Source organism: Clytia hemisphaerica, unplaced genomic scaffold (assembly GCF_902728285.1).
Source record: "Clytia hemisphaerica strain Z4C2 unplaced genomic scaffold, Clytia hemisphaerica genome assembly, whole genome shotgun sequence".
Lineage (NCBI taxonomy): Eukaryota > Metazoa > Cnidaria > Hydrozoa > Leptothecata > Clytiidae > Clytia > Clytia hemisphaerica.
In genome coordinates, this window is record NW_027103974.1 from 1,996,115 (window position 1) to 2,016,539 (window position 20,425).

The 20,425-nt window shown below is 37.8% G+C and overlaps 1 protein-coding gene across 1 annotated transcript in view; it reads left to right on the plus strand.

Moving 5' to 3' along the window:
- The window catches only part of LOC136810771 (uncharacterized), a 108,963-nt gene that overhangs the window by 63,798 nt on the left and 24,740 nt on the right, over positions 1 to 20,425 (plus strand). Inside the window, exons 35-56 of the mRNA XM_067067373.1 lie at positions 24 to 201; positions 4,748 to 4,923; positions 5,265 to 5,408; positions 5,915 to 5,977; positions 6,938 to 7,078; positions 7,209 to 7,321; positions 8,218 to 8,435; positions 9,144 to 9,310; positions 9,865 to 10,884; positions 11,718 to 11,943; positions 12,636 to 12,743; positions 13,116 to 13,291; positions 14,055 to 14,189; positions 14,555 to 14,689; positions 14,934 to 15,086; positions 15,299 to 15,433; positions 15,814 to 15,876; positions 16,173 to 16,343; positions 17,337 to 18,434; positions 19,144 to 19,239; positions 19,506 to 19,658; positions 20,056 to 20,247. Coding sequence (XP_066923474.1) covers positions 24 to 201; positions 4,748 to 4,923; positions 5,265 to 5,408; positions 5,915 to 5,977; positions 6,938 to 7,078; positions 7,209 to 7,321; positions 8,218 to 8,435; positions 9,144 to 9,310; positions 9,865 to 10,884; positions 11,718 to 11,943; positions 12,636 to 12,743; positions 13,116 to 13,291; positions 14,055 to 14,189; positions 14,555 to 14,689; positions 14,934 to 15,086; positions 15,299 to 15,433; positions 15,814 to 15,876; positions 16,173 to 16,343; positions 17,337 to 18,434; positions 19,144 to 19,239; positions 19,506 to 19,658; positions 20,056 to 20,247 — 5,061 coding nt within the window. The remainder of the gene's footprint in view (positions 1 to 23; positions 202 to 4,747; positions 4,924 to 5,264; positions 5,409 to 5,914; positions 5,978 to 6,937; positions 7,079 to 7,208; positions 7,322 to 8,217; positions 8,436 to 9,143; positions 9,311 to 9,864; positions 10,885 to 11,717; positions 11,944 to 12,635; positions 12,744 to 13,115; positions 13,292 to 14,054; positions 14,190 to 14,554; positions 14,690 to 14,933; positions 15,087 to 15,298; positions 15,434 to 15,813; positions 15,877 to 16,172; positions 16,344 to 17,336; positions 18,435 to 19,143; positions 19,240 to 19,505; positions 19,659 to 20,055; positions 20,248 to 20,425) is intronic.

Here is a 20,425-nt window from a genome sequence, read left to right on the forward strand (position 1 = left end):
GTTATCCCGCCATTATCTTCCAGGTGATTATTATGGTCAGCGAGTGCGAGGGTGGTTTTTAGCGCCCCAGACTGGGCGTTACACCTTCTACTCATCTTGTGATGACAATTGCGAGATCTTGTTGAGTAAAAATGACGACCCTTTAAATAAGAAGTCAATCCTTGCTCAAGATGATTGGTCTAAACATGGTGAATGGAATAGGTATTTATTTTTTTCAGTCAAACCACTTTGTTTTTTGGTTGGTAAGCAAGACAAATTATCGTATGTTCTATGATTATAATCCTTTACTGTAATAGCTGAGATTACAGAATAGATTAAGATTTATTTTCGCTAAAAGCTGTGTTCGAACCTAATGGCGATTTCAAAATACAGGTGACGCTCTCTAATTTGATTGCCAAGGGGAATTGCATGTTCATCGAATAAGGGAGCGTACCGAATGGTAGAGCGTCGTTTATGAGATTTTTCTGTTGACGGTGCTCGATGGCTTTCAATTTCATTGAATAATGGAGCGCATCGAATAGTACAACGTCGACTGTTGACTTGGAAAAATAAGGAGGCGTGGAAATTTAATTTTAATGCCCCTTCCCTTTTTCAAGTAATCAGAGAATTTAAAGAATAAAAAAATGAAACCATTACGCTGATTGTTTCTACTTTATACTCAAAACAAACTGTTTTATCAAGACAGTGTCTAGAGCATGTTTTTGGAATTATTTTATCCAATCGGCTGCTACCGTAACTTTGTGTAATGCCGATGATTCATTCCATCATAGCAACTATCTGCGATTCTTTTAAACAGCTTACTCAGAAGGTTTTATATATATATATAAATTTTACCAAAATACTATGACTAGTACTATAGGGGTGGGAAGCATCGAGAAATCCAGATCAGCTGATCTGGATTGCAAGATACTTCCCACCGATCATCATATCAGCAAGAACAACTAGAAAAAATATATTAGAAAATCATTTTCTCAACATAGCACTGTTGCAGAGACCATCTGTTGTAAGGGAGTTTTGATCAGTTACTTGATCTAGCAGAGTTTTAAATGGTCTTCCACGTTTCGTTTACTTATCATCGTTGAACATCAACAGTTTAATGGAACGCTCGTGGGTCATACGAATAACATGTTTAGCATATTCCAGCTGCTGTTTTCCAATGAAATTGGACAAATCTGATGTACCACATATTTCATGGAGTCTTTTGTTGGTTACCTGATAACGGAAATCGTTGTTAGACTCATTTACGAAACGAAAACCACCTCTAATCATTCGACGTAGGAATCGACGATATGTGACGTTTAGTCGCTCAAGTTGGCTTGAATATAAATTCCAATTTTGGCATGAGTAGATTAAGCGACTACGTACATAACTATTTAAGACGAGATGATACGAGTTTTCAAATGGACATTGAAATTTTGAAGAAGGTTGGTCATTTCTGCGAATTTGTTAGTCGCCTGTTGAATACGGTAATTAATCTCGATGTCACCGGTATTCGGTTCCTCAAAGTGAATGAAAGCTCCGAGATATTTGAACGTTTTGACGTTTTTGATATCAATGTTCCTCAATTTGATGATGGATTTTGGGTAATCCTGTTCGGTACAGTTAAGTATCATAGATTCGGTTTTCAAAGCGTTTATTGATAGTCCAAATCGAGTTAAACGTTTGATCTAGAAAGTTGATAGAGCTTTGCAAATCTAGTTGACTGATGAGAAAAAGGATGAGATCGTCCGCGTATCCGCACCACGGTAATGTCGATGTCCCCCAATTGCGTAAATTGTTCTCTCTCATAGATATTCTATTTGCTCTAGAGATACTTCTTGGATTCAAACGGTATGAATGTTTATAGAAGTTGATACTTTCTGCATTGGCTTCACTCATAAAGACACGCATGACAAAATCGATGTAGAGATTAAAGAGGAACGGGCTCTCTGGTCCTCCTTGGCGGACTCCTGATGTAGTTTGAAAGGTATTTGATTCCTGGAAAGTGAGAGTTGTCTGTTTGTAGAGTTGTTCGAGTATGGTGAACAGTGGTGGTAGATTGTTATCGGGAAATCGCATTTTGATTGATTCGAATAACCAATGTCTCGGAATGTGATCAAATGCTGCAGATAAATCTACAAACAGTAGGAAGAGGGGCTGCTTCTTTCGGTTAGTGATTTGCTGTACACGTTTCAGTTCAAAAATGCCGTCCGTCGTCCCTCTATCTTTCCTGAAACCGTTTTGCTCATCACTAAGTTGAGCTTCATACCATGGTTGCAGGCGATTTAAGATAATGTTAGTCACAAGTTTGCATATTGTTGACCCTATGCTGATCCCTCTATATTTTGAGGGGTCTTGTTTGGAACCTTTATTTTTCCAAAGAGTTTTAAGGCGCGAGTTGCTCCATGCTTCTGGGATATCATTATTCATCCATAGGTTTGTTGTAATATGGTGGATTATTTGTGATAAGACGGGATCATCGCATAGTTTTAGAAGTTCAGGATCTACGTCATTATTAGCCTTATTGTTTTTTAAGCTGGCGATTTGTTTTTGGATTTCTTCAATAGTGGGTGGGCTGTCTTCAATATCTGTGTTTGCTGATATTTGACGAAGTTGTTGAATAAAACGAGGGAGATTGTCATGATCATTGCGCAATTCGTTTGGCATTGTTTCATCTGGTCGTTGCGGGGGGTTAAAATGAGATTTGAAATGTTCAAGAAGTTTATTTGGATCACATGAACTCGGGACTGGTTTAAGAGTACTATTTGATTTTTGGCTCTTTGAAAAGTTTTTCGATTTCTCTGTTAATGGCCAGTTGGTTGATCTGGTCTGCTTCTTGTTTAAGATAAACATTCTTGAGGTGTTTGGCACGATAACGAATTTTCTTTCGTACAGCTTTGATAGAATTTATATTTGCATTCTCAGTAACAAGTTTATCTCTGAGGTTAAACAGTTCATTCAATTTATCATCATTATGCCAGGGTTGACGTGAGACATTGTTCACTTTCTTTGGGAGGGTTTCGGTTGCAGCATCGTTTATTGCTTTCAGAAGGCTGTTGTTGAGGGTGTTGTTGTCTACGTCTAAGACTAAAGAATTCAACCTATTAATTGCCATAGTTTTAAAGTTTGTTGCAATTGTTTGATCTTTCAGGGCTGATAGATTGTGTTTGAGGGGTTGCTTTATTTTCTTTCTATTGAAGAATCGAGCAGCTTTAGAAGTCGGGGTTTTGATTATGGCTGTTACGAGTCGATGGTCGCTGTCGAAGTCGAAGCTGTTGTAAACTCTGCAGTTTTTAACATACTGTCTAATCCAGCTACACGATAAAATAAAATCGTATACTTTTTGAGTTTTTCCGTCTGGTGAGTGCCAGGTTACCCTTCTACATTTCTTGTGGGTAAACCATGTATTAAGTACTGATTGATTTGTTTCGTTGAAGAAGGTGTGAAATCTTTGACCGTTGTCGTTAACTTCGAGATTATCAATTACTACGTTTTCTCTCAGTGAGGAATTATACCATGCCGCAGAGGTGGTTGCATTAAAGTCTCCTAAACATATGACTTTCCGACATTTTTCGACTTTCATTTGCTTTTTCAGTGTAGAATAAAACAAATTCTTACTACTTTCGGTTGCATCTTCGGTTGGGGCGTAGCAGTTGATTATCCGTAACGAGCATCCTTTTACATTTACATCGGCGATTATTATACGTGCATTGATATTTAGGATCTCTTCGACGAGAATGTCTTTATCAACTTTGACAGCTATTCCAACTCCATGGATACGTTTTAATGAATATCCTGACCAATAAACTTCATATTTAATATTTTCATTTGATATCAAAGCTGAACCGGTTTTGATGCGTCTCATCTCTTGCAGTCCACAAATCGATAGATTAGCTTTTCGTATTTCCTTTACAGTTTGTTCAAGTTTTTGGTCTTCCCTGCCAGTTCGAACGTTGATCGTCCCGAGTTTCCAACGAAAGTTTTTTCGAGTCATATTTTGCTGATATGGTAATTTTCAACCAGGGTATTGGAGCGTGTGTGGTTAGTACTCTCGTTCCAAGACAATCAAAAATCGTCACACCATCTTGTCAGTGATTGTTGATGTGTTCTTCTTGGGTGTGGTGGACCTCTCTTAGTTGTGTAGGATTACCACCACACCCTTTGTTTTAGTTTTTGATTCTATAAGAAGAACTTATTCACTAATTCTTAATGGAGTGAATTTTTTTTTACTTATAAACAATTAAAATTACACACTACTGTTTTTTATGTTCACTTATAAGTTTTAGCACAAATATACATTGACTTTTACGTTCATAATTAAAAGAACAGATAGTAGTTATTATGACGGAATTTGACAAGGTATGTCGGCATCACACAAAGTTACAGTCACATTTAGAAATAGTTAACCTGAGGTCAGATTGTGATTGTTTTTGCACACCACGCTGAAGCTCTAAAGGGATGTGTGAAAACATAACAATCTGACGAATATGTAATCTCAAAATCGTAAGGACCGCACTTGTATAAAAGGACTAGGAATGACAACAAAGTTGTGTGATTGTGTTTATGAATAGGATGCCGTATCAGTTTTTGACTTTCTGGTGCACAACAAGATTCTTGTTGTAGAATTTTCCGCAGGAGGACTATTTTCCTCAGATGTTTAATTTTCAAGTGCCTTCAGAGGTTTACCGTGCACATAGGAAAATTATGAACAGCTGTTATCAGGTTAGAAATAGTGGATCTGATTGGTTAATACTTTACTCTTATCTAGACATGAAGATCAACAAGTGTCCGGAGGAGTGGATTTGAAAGCCGGACACAGTTATTACATTGAGGCCTTGATGTCCGAAACTACTGGACGGGATCATCTTTCAGTCGGAGTTCGTTTACCGGACGGCAAAACTTGGAAACCCATTCCGAAACAATTTTTGAGCCCTGTGAGACTTGGTAAGTAGAGCTTTCCTTAATAAACACCTTTTCGACCGTAGCCGCCAATTGCCGCGCGGGCATTTTTTTGTCTGTTTTACCACCCTGAAACCATCCATCTTTTTTTTTGCGCCTAAAGACAATAGAAAAAAGTGTAAAAAAATGATTAGATTGAGTTTAGGGTGGTAAATTAAATGATAAAGAGGCACGCGCCTGACCGCCCGACTACAGTCGAAAAGGTATTAACTTTAGCTTTTTCGAACTTCCAAAGATTTGCTTCAAAGAACGAGGAATTTGAAAAACTTGAACTTGACCTAATCTAGCTGTTCCCGATTTCATTATTTTTCTTCTTATTTTTTCAGTAACTTTTCCTCTTGATTTTGTGAAAATCAAAACTGAAGATGACGTCATCAACGAAAAAGTTGGACAAGCTAGAGAAAAAATTGAGAAAGGCAAATTTTTGATTAAAAATCTGGTGGATAAAATACGAGAGCAAGAAGCCGCAGGTATAATCAAAGGTTTTCTTTTTTACATCAGTGTTCCCGTTTCATATCAGACACATGTTTCATATCAGGCCAGTGTCTGCTATTGTTATGTTGTGCTGATATAAGCAAAAAAGGTTTTTCTTTTCCTATTTCTGACCAATCTTGCTCCGCATTTCAATTCAATATCAAAAAGCTTGCGAATCAAATTTGATGAGTGAACAAACGATTTCACTCTTATTCAAAAACAAAACTTTTAAGTTCCTTAGCATGATTTTATTGCTTGCTTGCTGTCCCAGCTGGCACACAACGTTGTTTTAACGTTCATCTAATGTTATATGGACGTTATGAACATTAGATAAACGTTGAAACAACGTTGTGTGCCAGCTGGGGTACTATTATTTTCTTAGAAAAGCAAGGTTCAAAAATGCCAAAAAACAATTTAAAGACAAAGTAGAAAATTAAGGGTCGAAGTAGTGAAAATTGGGTGTAAGCCTGATAATCTTAATTTTGTTTTCTTTCTTCTATAGAAAAGCGAGACCACGGACACTTGATACCTGGAAGAAATATTCCTTACATGTCAGTCCTCAAAGGTTTGTAAAAGTAGTCTTGTTGCTCTCCATTTCGTGTAATTGGCTCCTAAACTGGTCCCTCATCCTCTGGACTACATTTAAACATTTGACATTTGATTTCTGAAAAATAGCCCTTCATTTAGCACCGTTTCTCCGACGTTTTAAGCAAAATTACCGTATCACCGATTGAAAATATAACATTTTCCGTCACCGAAAAGCATCTCAAACGCCGATATACCGACACATTTTTTGTTGATCCCCGAAACCTTTTGAGAGAGGGCTTCTCGAATTAAGTCTGGTAAAACATTTTAATAGACAAAAAATGACATAATATGCAAAACCCTATAAAAAAATTGACGATTTTTTAAAATTAATTCAACGAAAATGATTGGTATTAACGGGAAGAGAATGAAATGACTAAAAAGTGTACCACAACAAGTTCTGTACTCAAACACTTAAAGAGATATGACCATTTAAAGTTCAATATTCTGTCAGGAAATTGAGAGGAAGCGACGGAGAAAGATGAGAGAGATTAAAAAGAAAACTTTAACTTCAAAATCGTACAACTTGGTACTGGGAAACAGAGTAGACTGAGACAATTGCGTTTAGGTTTTGGCATTGAAATATTTGGCTAACCCATAATCAGTTTTGGTTTATCCCCCTTGCTAGTAATAAACTAACATAAACTAGAAAAGAATTGCCGGCAACCAATATCTGTAGGGCGGGAAGGTGGTAAAATTTTTCTCCTTGACTTGTACGCCTCCATCTTAGATCTCAGAAGTGCTTTCAGAGTATAGCTTATATCGTACGAAACTAAAGAAGAGTAGCATTAAAATAGCGGGACGGCCGGGCGGATGCTATGTCGACGATTTAAATTTAAACTCCAATTTAAACTTATGTTAAATGGACAATGAGCAAAAAAAAGCAAAGCAAAAAATTGGCGGCTTATAAATTGACAAATCTTCTTTCATTTCTCATCAGGTCTTTTGAAAACAATTTCCAGACACAATGAAGAAGATTCTGAAGAAAATGGCAGCGCTCGAGTTCAAATCCCATCCGGAACGCGTGCTTTCATGGAAAAACATCCTGCTAGGCAAACAAACATCGAACAAGGGGCAGACAGTAAGATTTTTTTCGGAGAGTATTTTATCCGATTTTCCAGCTGAGGCTTTCGATGTTTTAGATCGAATCACAGAAAGATTTGAGAGACTGAACGTATGTTCTTTGTATGCTCTTTTCTCTTCTTTTCTAGTCAACAATGCGGAGGGATTAATTCGTGAAGTTTACACCGACATTGAACATATCAGTAGTGGTGACATCATGAGTTTGTATCACAACAACAAATATCCCAATAAACCAGACAAGGTAAGTTGGGTTTGCTCCTGTCGACATAAAAATTATTACGTAAGCATCCCTCGATAACCTGCTTTACCCCAGCTGGGACACAAGTTGCTTCAAACTTTCATGTATCTAAAGTTATAAAGACGCTGTAAGCATTAGATAGATATTGGAACAGCAATATGCCAGATGAGTAAAGCCCTGAATAAGCGATGGTATTAATCCTTATGTTTGTGCAACGATACTGAGTATCTTGTAGAAAGCTTAAACATTCTTCGTGTACAACCTACTTATGGTAGCGGGACACAAGATGCACCAAAAAACCAAGCAAACATTATTGGTTGAGCATCGGACCTTTCATTACCATGTCGCTATCCGTGGTACTGAATGTCCGTTTTTGAATGAAGTAGCGCTTTGTCAATTCATTTTCATTTTGAAAGAAACGGCACCTTCTGATACGAAGTCTACGAATCGTAAACAGACGTTCGACTATCGGCTTCTTGTTATTGAATAATTATTGGTCGAGCATCGGGCCTTTCATTACCATGTCGCTATCCGTGGTACTTCATGTCCGTTTTTTGAACAAAGCAGCGCTTTGTCAATTCATTTTCATTTTGAAAGAAACGGCACCTTCTGATACGAAGTCTACGAATCGTAAACAGACGTTCGACTATCGGCTTCTTGTTATTGAATAATTATTGGTCGAGCATCGGGCCTTTCATTACCATGTCGCTATCCGTGGTACTGTATGTCCGTTTTTGAACAAAGCAGCGCTTTGCCAATTCATCTTCATTTTGAAGGAAACGGCACCCTGGTACGAAGTGTATGAATCGTAAACAGACATTCAACTGTCGGCTTCTTGTTATTAATTAATCGCTATAAGCTGGTTATAAAGCTTTGATAATTCTCTTTTTTTCCGTTAGGTCTCCATCGTCGAATCATTTGACAGTCCACAAAACTTTGGTGATAATTACGGTCAACGATTGCGTGGATATTTCTTCGCTCCCGCCGATGGAGAGTATCAATTTATGACGTCATGTGATGACATGTGTGATCTGTACTTCTCCGTAGATGATAAACCTGAGCATGTCAGTAAAATTGTGACGCAAGTTCAACCCTCCAAACATGACGAATTCGATAAGTAAGAAAATTTGAAAAAGTTTATTCTGTCCACCTCTTTTCTTACTATAAAATAAAGAATGGATAAACAACGCATATATTATTTCACATAACCATTCAAAGCTTTAGTTATCTATTATTTCGATAGCGTATTGGCGGCCGCCCACGCTAAAGGGCTAATGGAGCGGGTTAATTGCCTATCGGAGAGGAGTGATAGTTGGCCTTTGATGTGCCACATCCCCAATCGAGTTCAACTTCCCTTGCGCGTAGGCCAGAATGTATTACAATTGGACCCATCAATCCTCGAAAACAAGGGTCTAGGTTAGGCCTCCCGCTGCAAAATCCTTGATGCAGTCTAAATTCCGTAATCCAAACCTTCCAAAAAGGTCTTCCTGACCTGAATTTCTGAAGCTTTAGCGTGTCAAAATTAAATTTCTACATTTAGTGCCAGATAAAACTTTAGGCTTGCATTTTGAGAGAGAAGGATAGCTGAAATATTTTAAGAAATAAATAAACGGGACGGGGGGTCCTAATTAGTACAGGGGCTCAAAAGATTTTCCAAAATCGATAGCCGGGGGGGACGTTTATTCGGGACCTTAGAGTAATCTAAAAGATAGCTGATGCCAAAAGAAAACGGCTGTGACACAGTTCAACTTCTTTGCAGAAATTGTTGTGTAAATATCCGTTCCAGTTATTAATTTAAACTTCTGTGTTCCTACTTTTTTCTTAGGTACCCATCCGAACAGTCTTCAGAAAAGATAACATTACATCAGGGACATCTGTATTACATTGAAGCCGACATGTTGGAAAGCGATGGAGACGATCACCTTGAAGCAGGGGTGGTTCTGCCGGATGGTAAAAAGTTGATGCCCATTCCAAAGAATCTATTACGGACTGGTAGGTTGATGGATACTTTTTATACTACTCAGAGATATCATATTCCTCACAGTTTTGAATTCAACTAGATCGCCATGTTGCTTTCAAAATTGCCTTAGATTTTTAACCGTTCGAATATTCAAAACATTCGAATCGCGCTGTCGTCGATAAGAATTGAAAACAATAAGTTGGACTAGTCAGCTTGACAGCTTCCTTTTGAATGGAAGCCTGATCCATGCAACCCAGCTGGCACACAACGTTGCTTTAACGTTCAAATAACGTTATTTGGACGATATGAATGTCAAATGGACGTTGTTTTGACGTTGTTTTGACGTTGTGTGCCGGCTGGGAAGTAGTTAGAGATCAGTGTTAGAGATCCTACCTTATGCGATCAAAATGAAAAAATGAATGCTGCTGCCGTTGTGACAAAATTTAGGTTAAGCTGAAGATTAGCTAATTGAAAGTTTGGAACTCTCAAATTGAAGCTTTATCATCACACCCTGCTAACCCTCTGTATATCCAGAGTAGTTTACATGAGCTGTAGGTTTTTTTATCAACCCAATTTATCTCCTTAGTTTCAGGAGTCGATACTTCAAAACTTTCGATCGAACCTTCAACAAGAAAGGATGAATTGATCTCCTCCCCTGTACAAGAGAATACTGGATCTACCAGAAACCTTGCCAAGAAAAATGATGGGGATAAGGATAATGGAGATAACGAAGAAGAGGATTTTGAAGCTGATGGAGATAAAAGAGACAATAGTGAAACAAATGAAGACAATCAAAAACATTATGGGGATAATAACAAAAGAGGTGATAAAAGACATAATAATGACTTCCCGGATTCACAACCATACGGAGATAATCAAGAAGAACAAGAGGGCATGAATGGATTGAAAGAAATTTACTCGAAGCACCAATCAAATCAAGCACATGCATCAAGAAAATATAACGCTCCAATCAAACAACGCGAGCCTGACGAAAACCTGAAAGATCAGCATTTGCGTGGAGGATATAATATTGAACCGCGCGTTGTGCTTAGCGGGGAAAAGAAACGCTTGAGCGGTCATCAACAATACTCACCTCCAAAACACGAATGGAAATCGATGATAAACGATGATCAAGCCATCGATTTAAAACGAAAATACGGTAAAGATCGGGTTGTTCTCGATTTTTCCAAAGGAGACAATGAAGCTAAAATTATCGTTTATGACGAAAAACACCCATCCATGGAGAAACGTAACCGGATTCGCAAAACACAGAAATCTCATGTCCATAGTTTAGCTGATAGCGAGAATGAGGGTCACTTTTTAAATCGGTTACAAAAAGAACGAAAAGCTTTTATACAGGCTCGAAAAAATACGAAGACAGTACGAAACCCTGTTACAAAAAGCTCGAAAAACACTCAACGAAGATCGAAACTAACTAATCGTAGCTCAGATAAACGAACTGGAGGGAAAATATCTCACATGAACTCTAAAGTTATTCAACCACAGACTTCCTTGAGTTTAGTTAAGTCTCGATTACGTGAGGTGACGTCATCAAAGAGAGGAATGATGCTGACCCAGCATGACAAACAAGAATCAGGATTACTCAGTGAGTGATATGTTCTTTTTATCTGAAAATAAATTAACCATTTTTAGTGTTTCGTCTGACTGTATTAGGCATAGCATCATTAAAATGATCTGAACAAAATTTAAGCTTGATCTCTCTGGCTAACGAAAGTTTCCTTTGCATTAGAAAGCTAGTTTTTAAGGTTTTTTCATTGATTGCTTACTCATTATTTGATACATATGACGTAATGTTTTCTACGGAAACACACCCCGTTTTTAGCCAGTAGTGTCAAATTTTGAACAATTTTTCTCAAGCTCAAATTTGCCATCACTGGTGAAATCCGGGGTGTTTACGTAGAAAAAATTACGCCATAGATTTTAGCGCCTTATCTAGTCATTGTTGAATTTTTATTGAAAGCGCTTTTGATCGAGACAAAAAGTTGAAAAAAGACAGGAGTGCTGGCTATCATTTCCCAAAGCCGGAAGCCCTTGACTCCAGCTACCACTCTATTTTACGGCACATGGTGACTTCACTTTCCAGGCGGGAATTGTTATTCCAGTATTTACCTTATATCTAGTCTTCTTATTCTCATCATTAACTTTGCCTTTTGTATTGCAATGAAGTGAATACAGTCGCTCTCATGTTGTCTTCTGAACAGCAACGAGAACCGTTGGAAAACCAACGGAACTTACAACCATGCAATTCGCGGGAATTTGCTCTACTATTGAGTTGCGGGTCCATGTGAAACCAGAGGACTCGTTTGTCACATTGCTAGTGTGTTGGAATCCACCATTTACTAAACTAACGGAAATTTTAGAAAGATATTAATCATTAATTTTGCCTTATGTAGTTTTTACTTATTTTTATCATTCTAGCGACGCCTGGCTGCAACCGATGGATGTATTACGACATCTTACGGAACATGGAGCACGGTGAAACCTCCATGGAAGCTTTATACCGGTCATACAGGTATCCGGACGAACCCGATGAAAGTGAGACATTGTATATGATGGATTGTCCCGTAGATACGGGATCACATATGGGTCAAATGATGTGGGGCTGGTTAATCGCACCAATGGATGGTGAATTCACTTTTTTCAGGTTTGCTTCTTTTTCTATAGAAAATACTGTTATTTTTGTTTGGTGTAGCGAGTCTTTTGACATGAAATGTTGTGGATCATCTCGAGTTTAGTTTCAGTAGGAAAAAAATTTATTTATTCTTAAAGGTTTTATTTTTACATAAGTATTCCCGTTTCATATCAGACACATATTTCATCTAAAGGCAGTGCCTGTCTTTTGTTATATTAAGCTTATATAAGCAAAAAAATGTTTTTCCTCTTATTAATCAATCTTGCTCCACATTCTTGTCAATCCAGTATGAAAAAGCTTGTGAATTAAAATTGATTGAGTAAGAAAATGATATCACTCTTATTTAAAAACAAAAACTTTAACTCATTGTTGATATTTTGTAAGATATGAAAAATTTGAAATCCTAATCCCTGGGTAGCCCTTTGAAAGTAGTGTACCCATGGATATATCTGAATTCAATGTGAAAAACTTCCTGAAGGTCAATGAGTTTTCTGCAAAAGTCCTAGTCTAGCAAGCTAGACGACTAATTCAGACATAGTAGAAATAAAGCAAAAAGTAATGGAGGGAACAATTTTATACAAACTAAATCCCGTAACAATAATCATATTATCATATAACGCCTATACTACTATATTACACGCATTATGAACGACTCCAGTCTACGAAAGTTCATGTTCTATCTCTACACTTTTCTCTATTTATAGTGCTTGTGATGATTCTTGTGATTTATACATGAGTCCAGATGAAGGAAAAGAACATTTACGGAAAATCATTTCTCAACGAAGATGGTCTGCTCACAACCAATGGGATAAGTAAGAGCAAGAAATTAAAGCGTCCTATTGGTGGATTTTATAATTGACGTCATTAATAACTAATAACCAATAACCAAACTAACCAATTCATTTTCGTTCTTAACCAGTCGTTCGATCCCTAGCACGCTTTGAAACCTTCGTTTAAAGTCAATAGACTTCATTTTCCTTTAGCTTCTAGTGCTTTTAAATTTTTTTCCGTTTCTAACTGTTCTAAATGTAAAGTGTTTAGTTGCAAAAGGGATGCTTTTTTGACGACTCCAAGACTACCAAGTAATCACTAAAAGAAGTCCTGATTTTAGAAACGCCATAAAAACGCACAAAAAGGTTTCGTGTGTTTGGAATCTCTGATTACACCATTCTTTTGATTCATAGGTACCCCGAAGAACAGACCTCCATCACGATTCGTTTGGCGGCCGGTAAAGCGTATTACATTCAACAAGTATGTGCTCAAGACATAGGTATGGATTGTTGCTCTACTGGGATGCAGTTACCAAACGGCAAAATGTCAAGACCTATCAAAGGGGAATATTTATCAAGAAGTGTTATGGGTAAGTAAAATTGTACTACAGTTATTTCCTCAAACACTATTTATGCTCTTTAAAAAAAAATTCTTTGGGCTAGATAAATCTGATTGGAAATGTCAGAATAAAGAACTACGTGATTTTTTCTACACGTTTCGGTGTTTCTATCACTATCATACGCTCTTCAAAATTTCAAGATTTTATGTGCGACGCTTTAGTGACTGGCGCTTTTGGCGTCAATGGAGAAAGCACCAACTCTTTTTGTTCTTTGACTTTGCTTTAAATGACCGGAAGCAAAACATATTGACCGTTTGACTTGATTGGCCCTCTACGTTAGATTGTCCTTGGAAAGAAAAACGCCCTTAAAGTTTTTATCTTAAGTCTCGCTAACTAAAATTTTTTATGAATTCCCACTGGGTTTTTTGAGTTACACAATAGAATATCGAATCCAACTTATAAGGAGAATGAGATTTTCATCTCACCAGGCTTTCAGCTTCTGTAATGTATACTCGCTGGCTAAAAGGTTCTCACAAGGTCACTGAGACAGGGATGTAGCCTGGAGAAACCTCCTCAACTCGATTACTATTTTTCCTGTCTCTTGAGGAGATTCTTGCTATCCAACCTCTCTACAACTGGAATTTCCGTAACTCGAAGGTTTACTGATCATTCCCTCGGCGTTCCAGCACTCGACTATATTACACTTCCCTACTGCTCTAACTTTAATCATCAGGTAGGTCCAATCAGCGTTCCGGCTTGTTCGATTTCATTTTTCTGTTTTTTTTCTTCATAGGTCCTCAAGGTGATAACACCATTGTACCAGACTTAGCAGCCGCCCAGACGGGTGAGCTGGGTGGTATTCTTGGTGGAACGGGTGGTCGCCCTGGTCTTGGAGGACCTGGTGGTCTTGGTGGAGTTACACCTGGAGGTTTGTTCGTTGATTATTTGTTTGCTCAAGATTTCAATTGTTGACCAATTTTACTAGAAAGCTTCTGAAATATTTACGTTGACTCATAATTTCCCTATATTGATTATATCATTTTATGTTGCATTTCAAACAAAAAATGTTTTCTTTTGATTTAGAATTCAAATTTCTTAAGTTACTTGCTATTCTAAAAACCTTTCAACAATAGCAAGGGCTACAAGGGCTCTTCTCTCTCCGTTCCATCGAACAACATCTAGAAAAATCATCCATCTAGTAAAGTCATCTATCTAGTAAAATCATCTGTCTAGTAAAATATGATCAAAAGTTTTAATATCCTCTAACTATGACCCTCTTTTTTCTTTTCAAAGTTACTGGTGCACTCAGTGGTGATCTTGGTGATCTAGGCGCCCATGGCTCAGGAACCGCCAACGCCATTGGTCTGGGTGGTACCGCCCATGGTGGAGGAATGAATGGACTTGGTGCAGGAGCTTGGGGTATTAAAGGTAAGTAAATGATTTGAAAAAGAATTTATGATTCTCTCGACTGACCGTGGATTCAGAAATAACTTCGTTATTCTCGGTAAGACTTCATTTTTTATCTAGAAATTCAGGCAAGCCTGCTGTGAAAATAGTGCACTAAACTCTACAAATTAACTTAAACTCGATTTTACCATGGATTCCATTTATCTGCCATTTTCTGGAACCTTCTAAATTAATCTTGAAAATATCCATTATGATTTACTACTAGGTGCGGCTGGTGGCGCCATGACAGGTGCGCTTCTTGGAACGGGCGGAATGACCGGTTTGGGTGGTTTGGCGGGTGCCACTGGTCTTGGAAGTCAAATGGGTACTGCTGGTGGCTTAAGTGAACAGCATAATTCTGGTGGTGCTTATGGACTCGGTAAACATTTTTTTTCGTTCTTCGCTAAATTTTTATGTACAGCATCTTTGATCGCAGCCTTTTCACCTCATACATTTAAAAATAAGTCTTGTGTTCATTTGTATTTGTATTTTATAGGCAATTCACTGTTTAACATTATCTTTCTTTGCATTAGATACTGTAATTATGAATCTAATTTTATTTCTAATATTTCTGCATCATTCCTTCAACAGGTTCAGCAGCCACGGGGCTTGGTGCCGGCGGTATTGCAGCCAACAGCGGAGCCGGTCAAGGTTCTCTTGGCTCCGTTCACGCAGCAGATCAACTGGCTGCTCATGGTGCTTGGGACTTCGGTTCGGCTACTAGCGGTAAGTTTCACCTCTTTTGATGATCTTCACAAACCCTTATACTGCAATAGGCTACACCTTTTAACCATAACACAAAAAGATTCAGGGGCCCGAATCAAGTTCAAAAATCATTGATTTTGACTACATCGAATGTTTTTTTATTGGCTCTCTGAGTATAAACAGTTTTTATTGACCGTCAATAGTCAGTTATTGACGGACTGGGTATTTAATTGACTTCCAATATAACGTTCCAAATTATGGGACATTCCATTAACCTGAATGACCATTAAAATATCAAATTTTCCATATTCGCTTGGAATTTAACAGTGAATTAGATAAACTTTGGATCTATCATTGCTTTGTTACGTGTGTGAAATTGTTTTTTTTTCTTCTCTTTCCAGGAGGAAATTTGTTTTTGAATCGTGGATTGGGAAGTGTTGCTGGTGGTACCGTTGGGGCTGGAGGTTCGTTTTTTTTTTTGTATTTTCCCTATATTACATTTTTCGAACATTGGATGAAATGTTGAACCGGTTTGTGCCGATGTAAAACTTTAAGAAAAAAGGGAAAAATTTATGTACAAGTTTATAATAGCAAAGGATATGTAGGCTGTAGTTTCGAGTGAAACAGAAGCTTAGTTACATTAGTTGAATAGTTCTTTGCAGTGCAAACTTAGCTTAGAGCTTTACCTAGTAATTTTGAAGAGGTGGTTGATTTCGTGCGCGCAGTGATACAATTAAAGAGAAGTGTATCTTGTTTTCAGGTAGTCTTGTCCACGGAGCGGGCGGCAGTTTTATGGGCCCCGCCAATATTCAAAGCAATCATCTAAATGGTGGGCATGGTGTGGCGGCATTTCATACAGGCGTTGGTGTAATGGGCGGTGCTCATCATTTAGATGGAGGTGGTGGTGGTGATGGTGTAGGGGGAGAAGAAAGTGAGTTTTCATTTTACCTTATACTTGTTCAATTATTCATGGTGTGTATCTTATAAACATAACACTTAAGGCAATTTTGACTTTTTCGAGTCAGTATAGACTATACTAATAGGAAATGTAATAAAACCCATATACTCTCGATACCAAGGTCATCTCTGCAGGCTATCGGATTATTAAGTATACCTTGGCTCAAAATTGGGCAATATCAACAGGATGATTTTACTTTATACATACCAACTCCTTACTTTAAAGAACTTTTATATTAGAGTCAAGTCACCAGTGCACGAACGGCCCCAGTGCACGAACGAGCGTCTTTGAACTTGAAAAAAACAACCAAAAACAAACTTCTATAGAACTTCCTTTGTGCAGCAGAATCCTCAAACTATCCCTTGCAATCTCTCCAAAAATTAAAATAAACGGAGTACTAGAACAACAGCAAACCGATTTTGAACGAGGCCAAGTAAAAAAATCACGAAAATCGGGATTTTTGTAAACATGGCTGATCGCGAGAGAAAATGTTTTTTATAAGAAAATTTGCGCAAGAAGAGTTCTGAAAATGACTTTCCTCTTTTAAAAACCTGTTATCTTCCATCACACAAAATTTCATTGAAACATGTTAGCTCATTAATTCAAAATCAATAGAAACGTAAATCTTAAATTAAATCTATAATTCAAACTAAAAACTTTGGTCCACTTGCCTCATAGAAGCCTTACAAAATGCTCTCAATAGTCTTAATTTTTCTCCTAATATTGTTCTTCAATATTTTACAAGAAGTTTGAATGACTTCTGCTAGGCGCATTGAATCTACTCGAAACACTTTATATGGGGTCATCTGATTGTTACCATGGAGTTAACTTGGCTAGCCAGTCTCGTAAACAGCTTTTTATTAACTAAGCATAGTAAACTCTGTCCAAAGGGACAAAAATTTGCCAAATTCCAGAGGATGTTATCTTATCACATTAAGAGTATAAGCTTCCCTTCACTCTTTTCAGGTATCATCAGTGCCGCCCATGATGCTGGAGTGACTTCCGGTTATAATCAAGTCATCGGAAACACCCAAGGAGCCACTGGAACTGACGGAAATCTTTTTGGTGGAACTTCAGATTTAATGAATGGGATCCTAGCTGATATGCCGGATATGTCTGGTTTGTCGGGTGCTTCACCTGCCCAAGCTACGCCAATGAGCTTGATGGCAATGACTGGTATTTTGAATTGCGCGGGTGGTTGCGGAGGGTGTGAAGAAAAGGGCGAATTTAAACAAATGGCGGCGGGTTTAATGAAGAATTTCACTCGACTTAATTGCACCCATGTGGCAGTCCAAACAGGAAAAGGGCGTGAAATGAAACTTGACGATCGTAGTGATTTATCTGACCGACAAAAAATGTCCTTACAACTTCACGCCTTGTTAAGCGAAATCAAAACTTTGAGACAGCAGGGCCATCAAGGGGTCGATAATTCGCAGACCAGGCACAGTGTACCGAAAAACTCAACGCAAGAGGAAAATGCAGACTTGGAGGAAAAATCTGGAACAAAGAATCACAAACCAGATTCAGGTATCGTCAAATCAACGAAGATAATTGAAGATAATTCACAGACCAGACACAGTGTTCCGAAGAACATGACCCTCAAAAATACTGACCCGGAACAATTGGCAAACACAAAGAAGATTTCAAGTCACAAAGCAGTTGGTATTTTAAAATCATCAAAAATATCGAAAGATAATTCTGAGACTAAACACAGCGTGTCCAACAACATTACAGATCAAAATGCAGATCATGGAAGACATGCCAAAATAAATAAAATGAAAGACAGGAGAATGAATTCTCATATTATTGTCAAATCGACAAAAACTAAAGAGGATAATTCGCAGACCAGACAGCTAGTGTCTCCGAAAACGAAGAACATTTTGAAGACCGGAAAGAAAAGGAAAAAATTGCATCATCGCCAATTAAGGACTGATCGAATCATTGGAAAGAAACAAAAACTTCGTCAAAGATTAAGAAAGCGACATCGTCGTCGAAAGATTCATCGTTCAACTAAAACAAAGGCTAATCCTCTAGCCTCTTATAACTCAAAGGAACGTTCAAGGGGTAAGATACCCATGCATGAACTTCTGTTATTTGGAGCCAGTATTTCATAGTCGAGATTGAAACTCGATCCGTTCACCGAACTCTAGACTAAAGATTAGAATGGATGATTGCGTCGTGCTTTAGGGAGTAAATACTAGATTTAAAATAGATTTATAATATAAAAGATATCTGGCTGGCTTAAACCATTAGACAGAGATAAATACTATGTACTTCTTTATTCATTCCAGTTTTCAGAATATGTTGAATTCACTAGTAAATAATATTTTTAGAGTTTCATAGAATTTGCATTATTAGTGTAGCGAAGTGTATGGTAGGAATGTCAGACTTTGCAGTATCTTTTGTGTGATAATAGCATTATGTGGGATGCTTTGCTTTGACTCTTTTGTTTTGGAGGAAGACGTTTCTGATTGTACTATTACCTTGTAATTTTTTATATCACTTGAGCAGCGTTCTATCTTGTAAACAGCTTTGTTGCAACTTTCTCAATGATGTAGTTTTCCGAAAAATTCAAGATCTATAATGCAACTGCATGTTGCACCAAAGAAATCTTCACAATAAGAACAGAAATAAGAGGTGACAAAATGTTGTTAACTTTTTTAATTTTTTACGAATATTCCTGATGATATTGAAAGAACTTAGTGTTGTGTTTTGCACAAAAACACAGATAATTCCAATCAATAGCTTTGACTTTGACTTTGCTCACTTTCAGGAGCTGCTGCTGGGGGTGGATCATTTCTTGGTGCCGGTAACATTCACGTTCCTGGTGGTGGTGGTCCACCGCCCAACAAAGTTGGCGCAGGCGGAGGTAAGATTTATATTTCAAATTTAACTTAAAATTTATTTTGGTAAGAAACTGATCAGACTTGCCATTTCCTAATTTTTCTTAATATTCTTGTCTTTTCACTTAAATTAATATTTCTGATATAATTGGCCGTGATATTAGTTCTTAGGTTCTGGCAAGGCTTGATTCCAAATTTTCGTATATATAAAGTTGTTATTTCAAAAAAGCTTTTATTTTTGTTTTTACATTAGAAGGATTGACCTCTAAGTTAACCTTTCAATTTTCTTTAGGCGCGGATGCTCTCTCAGCCGCCTTTGCTAGTGGCGGCGGTGGCGGTGGCGGTGGCGGTGGTGGTGGTGGAAAGGGTGGTAAAGGTGGAGGAGGTGCTGGTGCTGGTGGTGCAGGCGGTGGTGGTGCTGGTGGTGGTGGAGATGGTGGTTTAGGTAAGTAAAATTCAGATGGAACGATTTTGATAGGTGAATATGCTATTTTAATGATGCATAATTAAATTTAAAACTGCTATCATGGACAAAATATTTGAGACAAAGAGGATTTCCCGGCAAAATTTTAAACACCACAAATGATTTTTAAGCGCCTTAAACTACAGGTGGAGTTTTTACTCTGAGTTTTAACATGAAACTTAAGACTTAGGAAGACCTTCGGATCTTAGGATTTAAAAGCTCAACTTTGCTCGAATAAGGCTTGAAAGAAAGTGGCAGTGCTAAAATAGCAATTCTCGGCCGAACGTTAAATTCTGAAAACGTTAAAATACATTAAAATGTCAATTTATTTCGACCGTAATTGTGGTTCACAGTGTTTAATACTTTCTTTATTTCGCAGGAAGCGGAGGACCAGCTGATAAAATGCTGAACAAAGCTCTCACCGACCTCTCTGGTGTTATCTCCAAAGCTGGAAGCGCCCTCTCAGAAGGCATGGGTGGTATGTTTGGTGGAGCTGGAGGTGCAGGTGGTGCGGGCGGTGCTGGTGGTGGTGCTGGTGCTGGTGCTGGTGCTGGTGGTGCTGGTGCAGCCGGTGAGTATATGTTCATTGATGTACCTAGGCTATTATATCAAAGACTAGAGTCCTAAAATCAGTTTAACTTTAAGCAGGTTGTCAATTTTAGTGCTGGGTACTTTAAGTTGTGGCTCCTTTTGAAAATAATAGGGGAAATTATACAAAATTCTAGTGTGAGAATTCAAATTCAAAATTT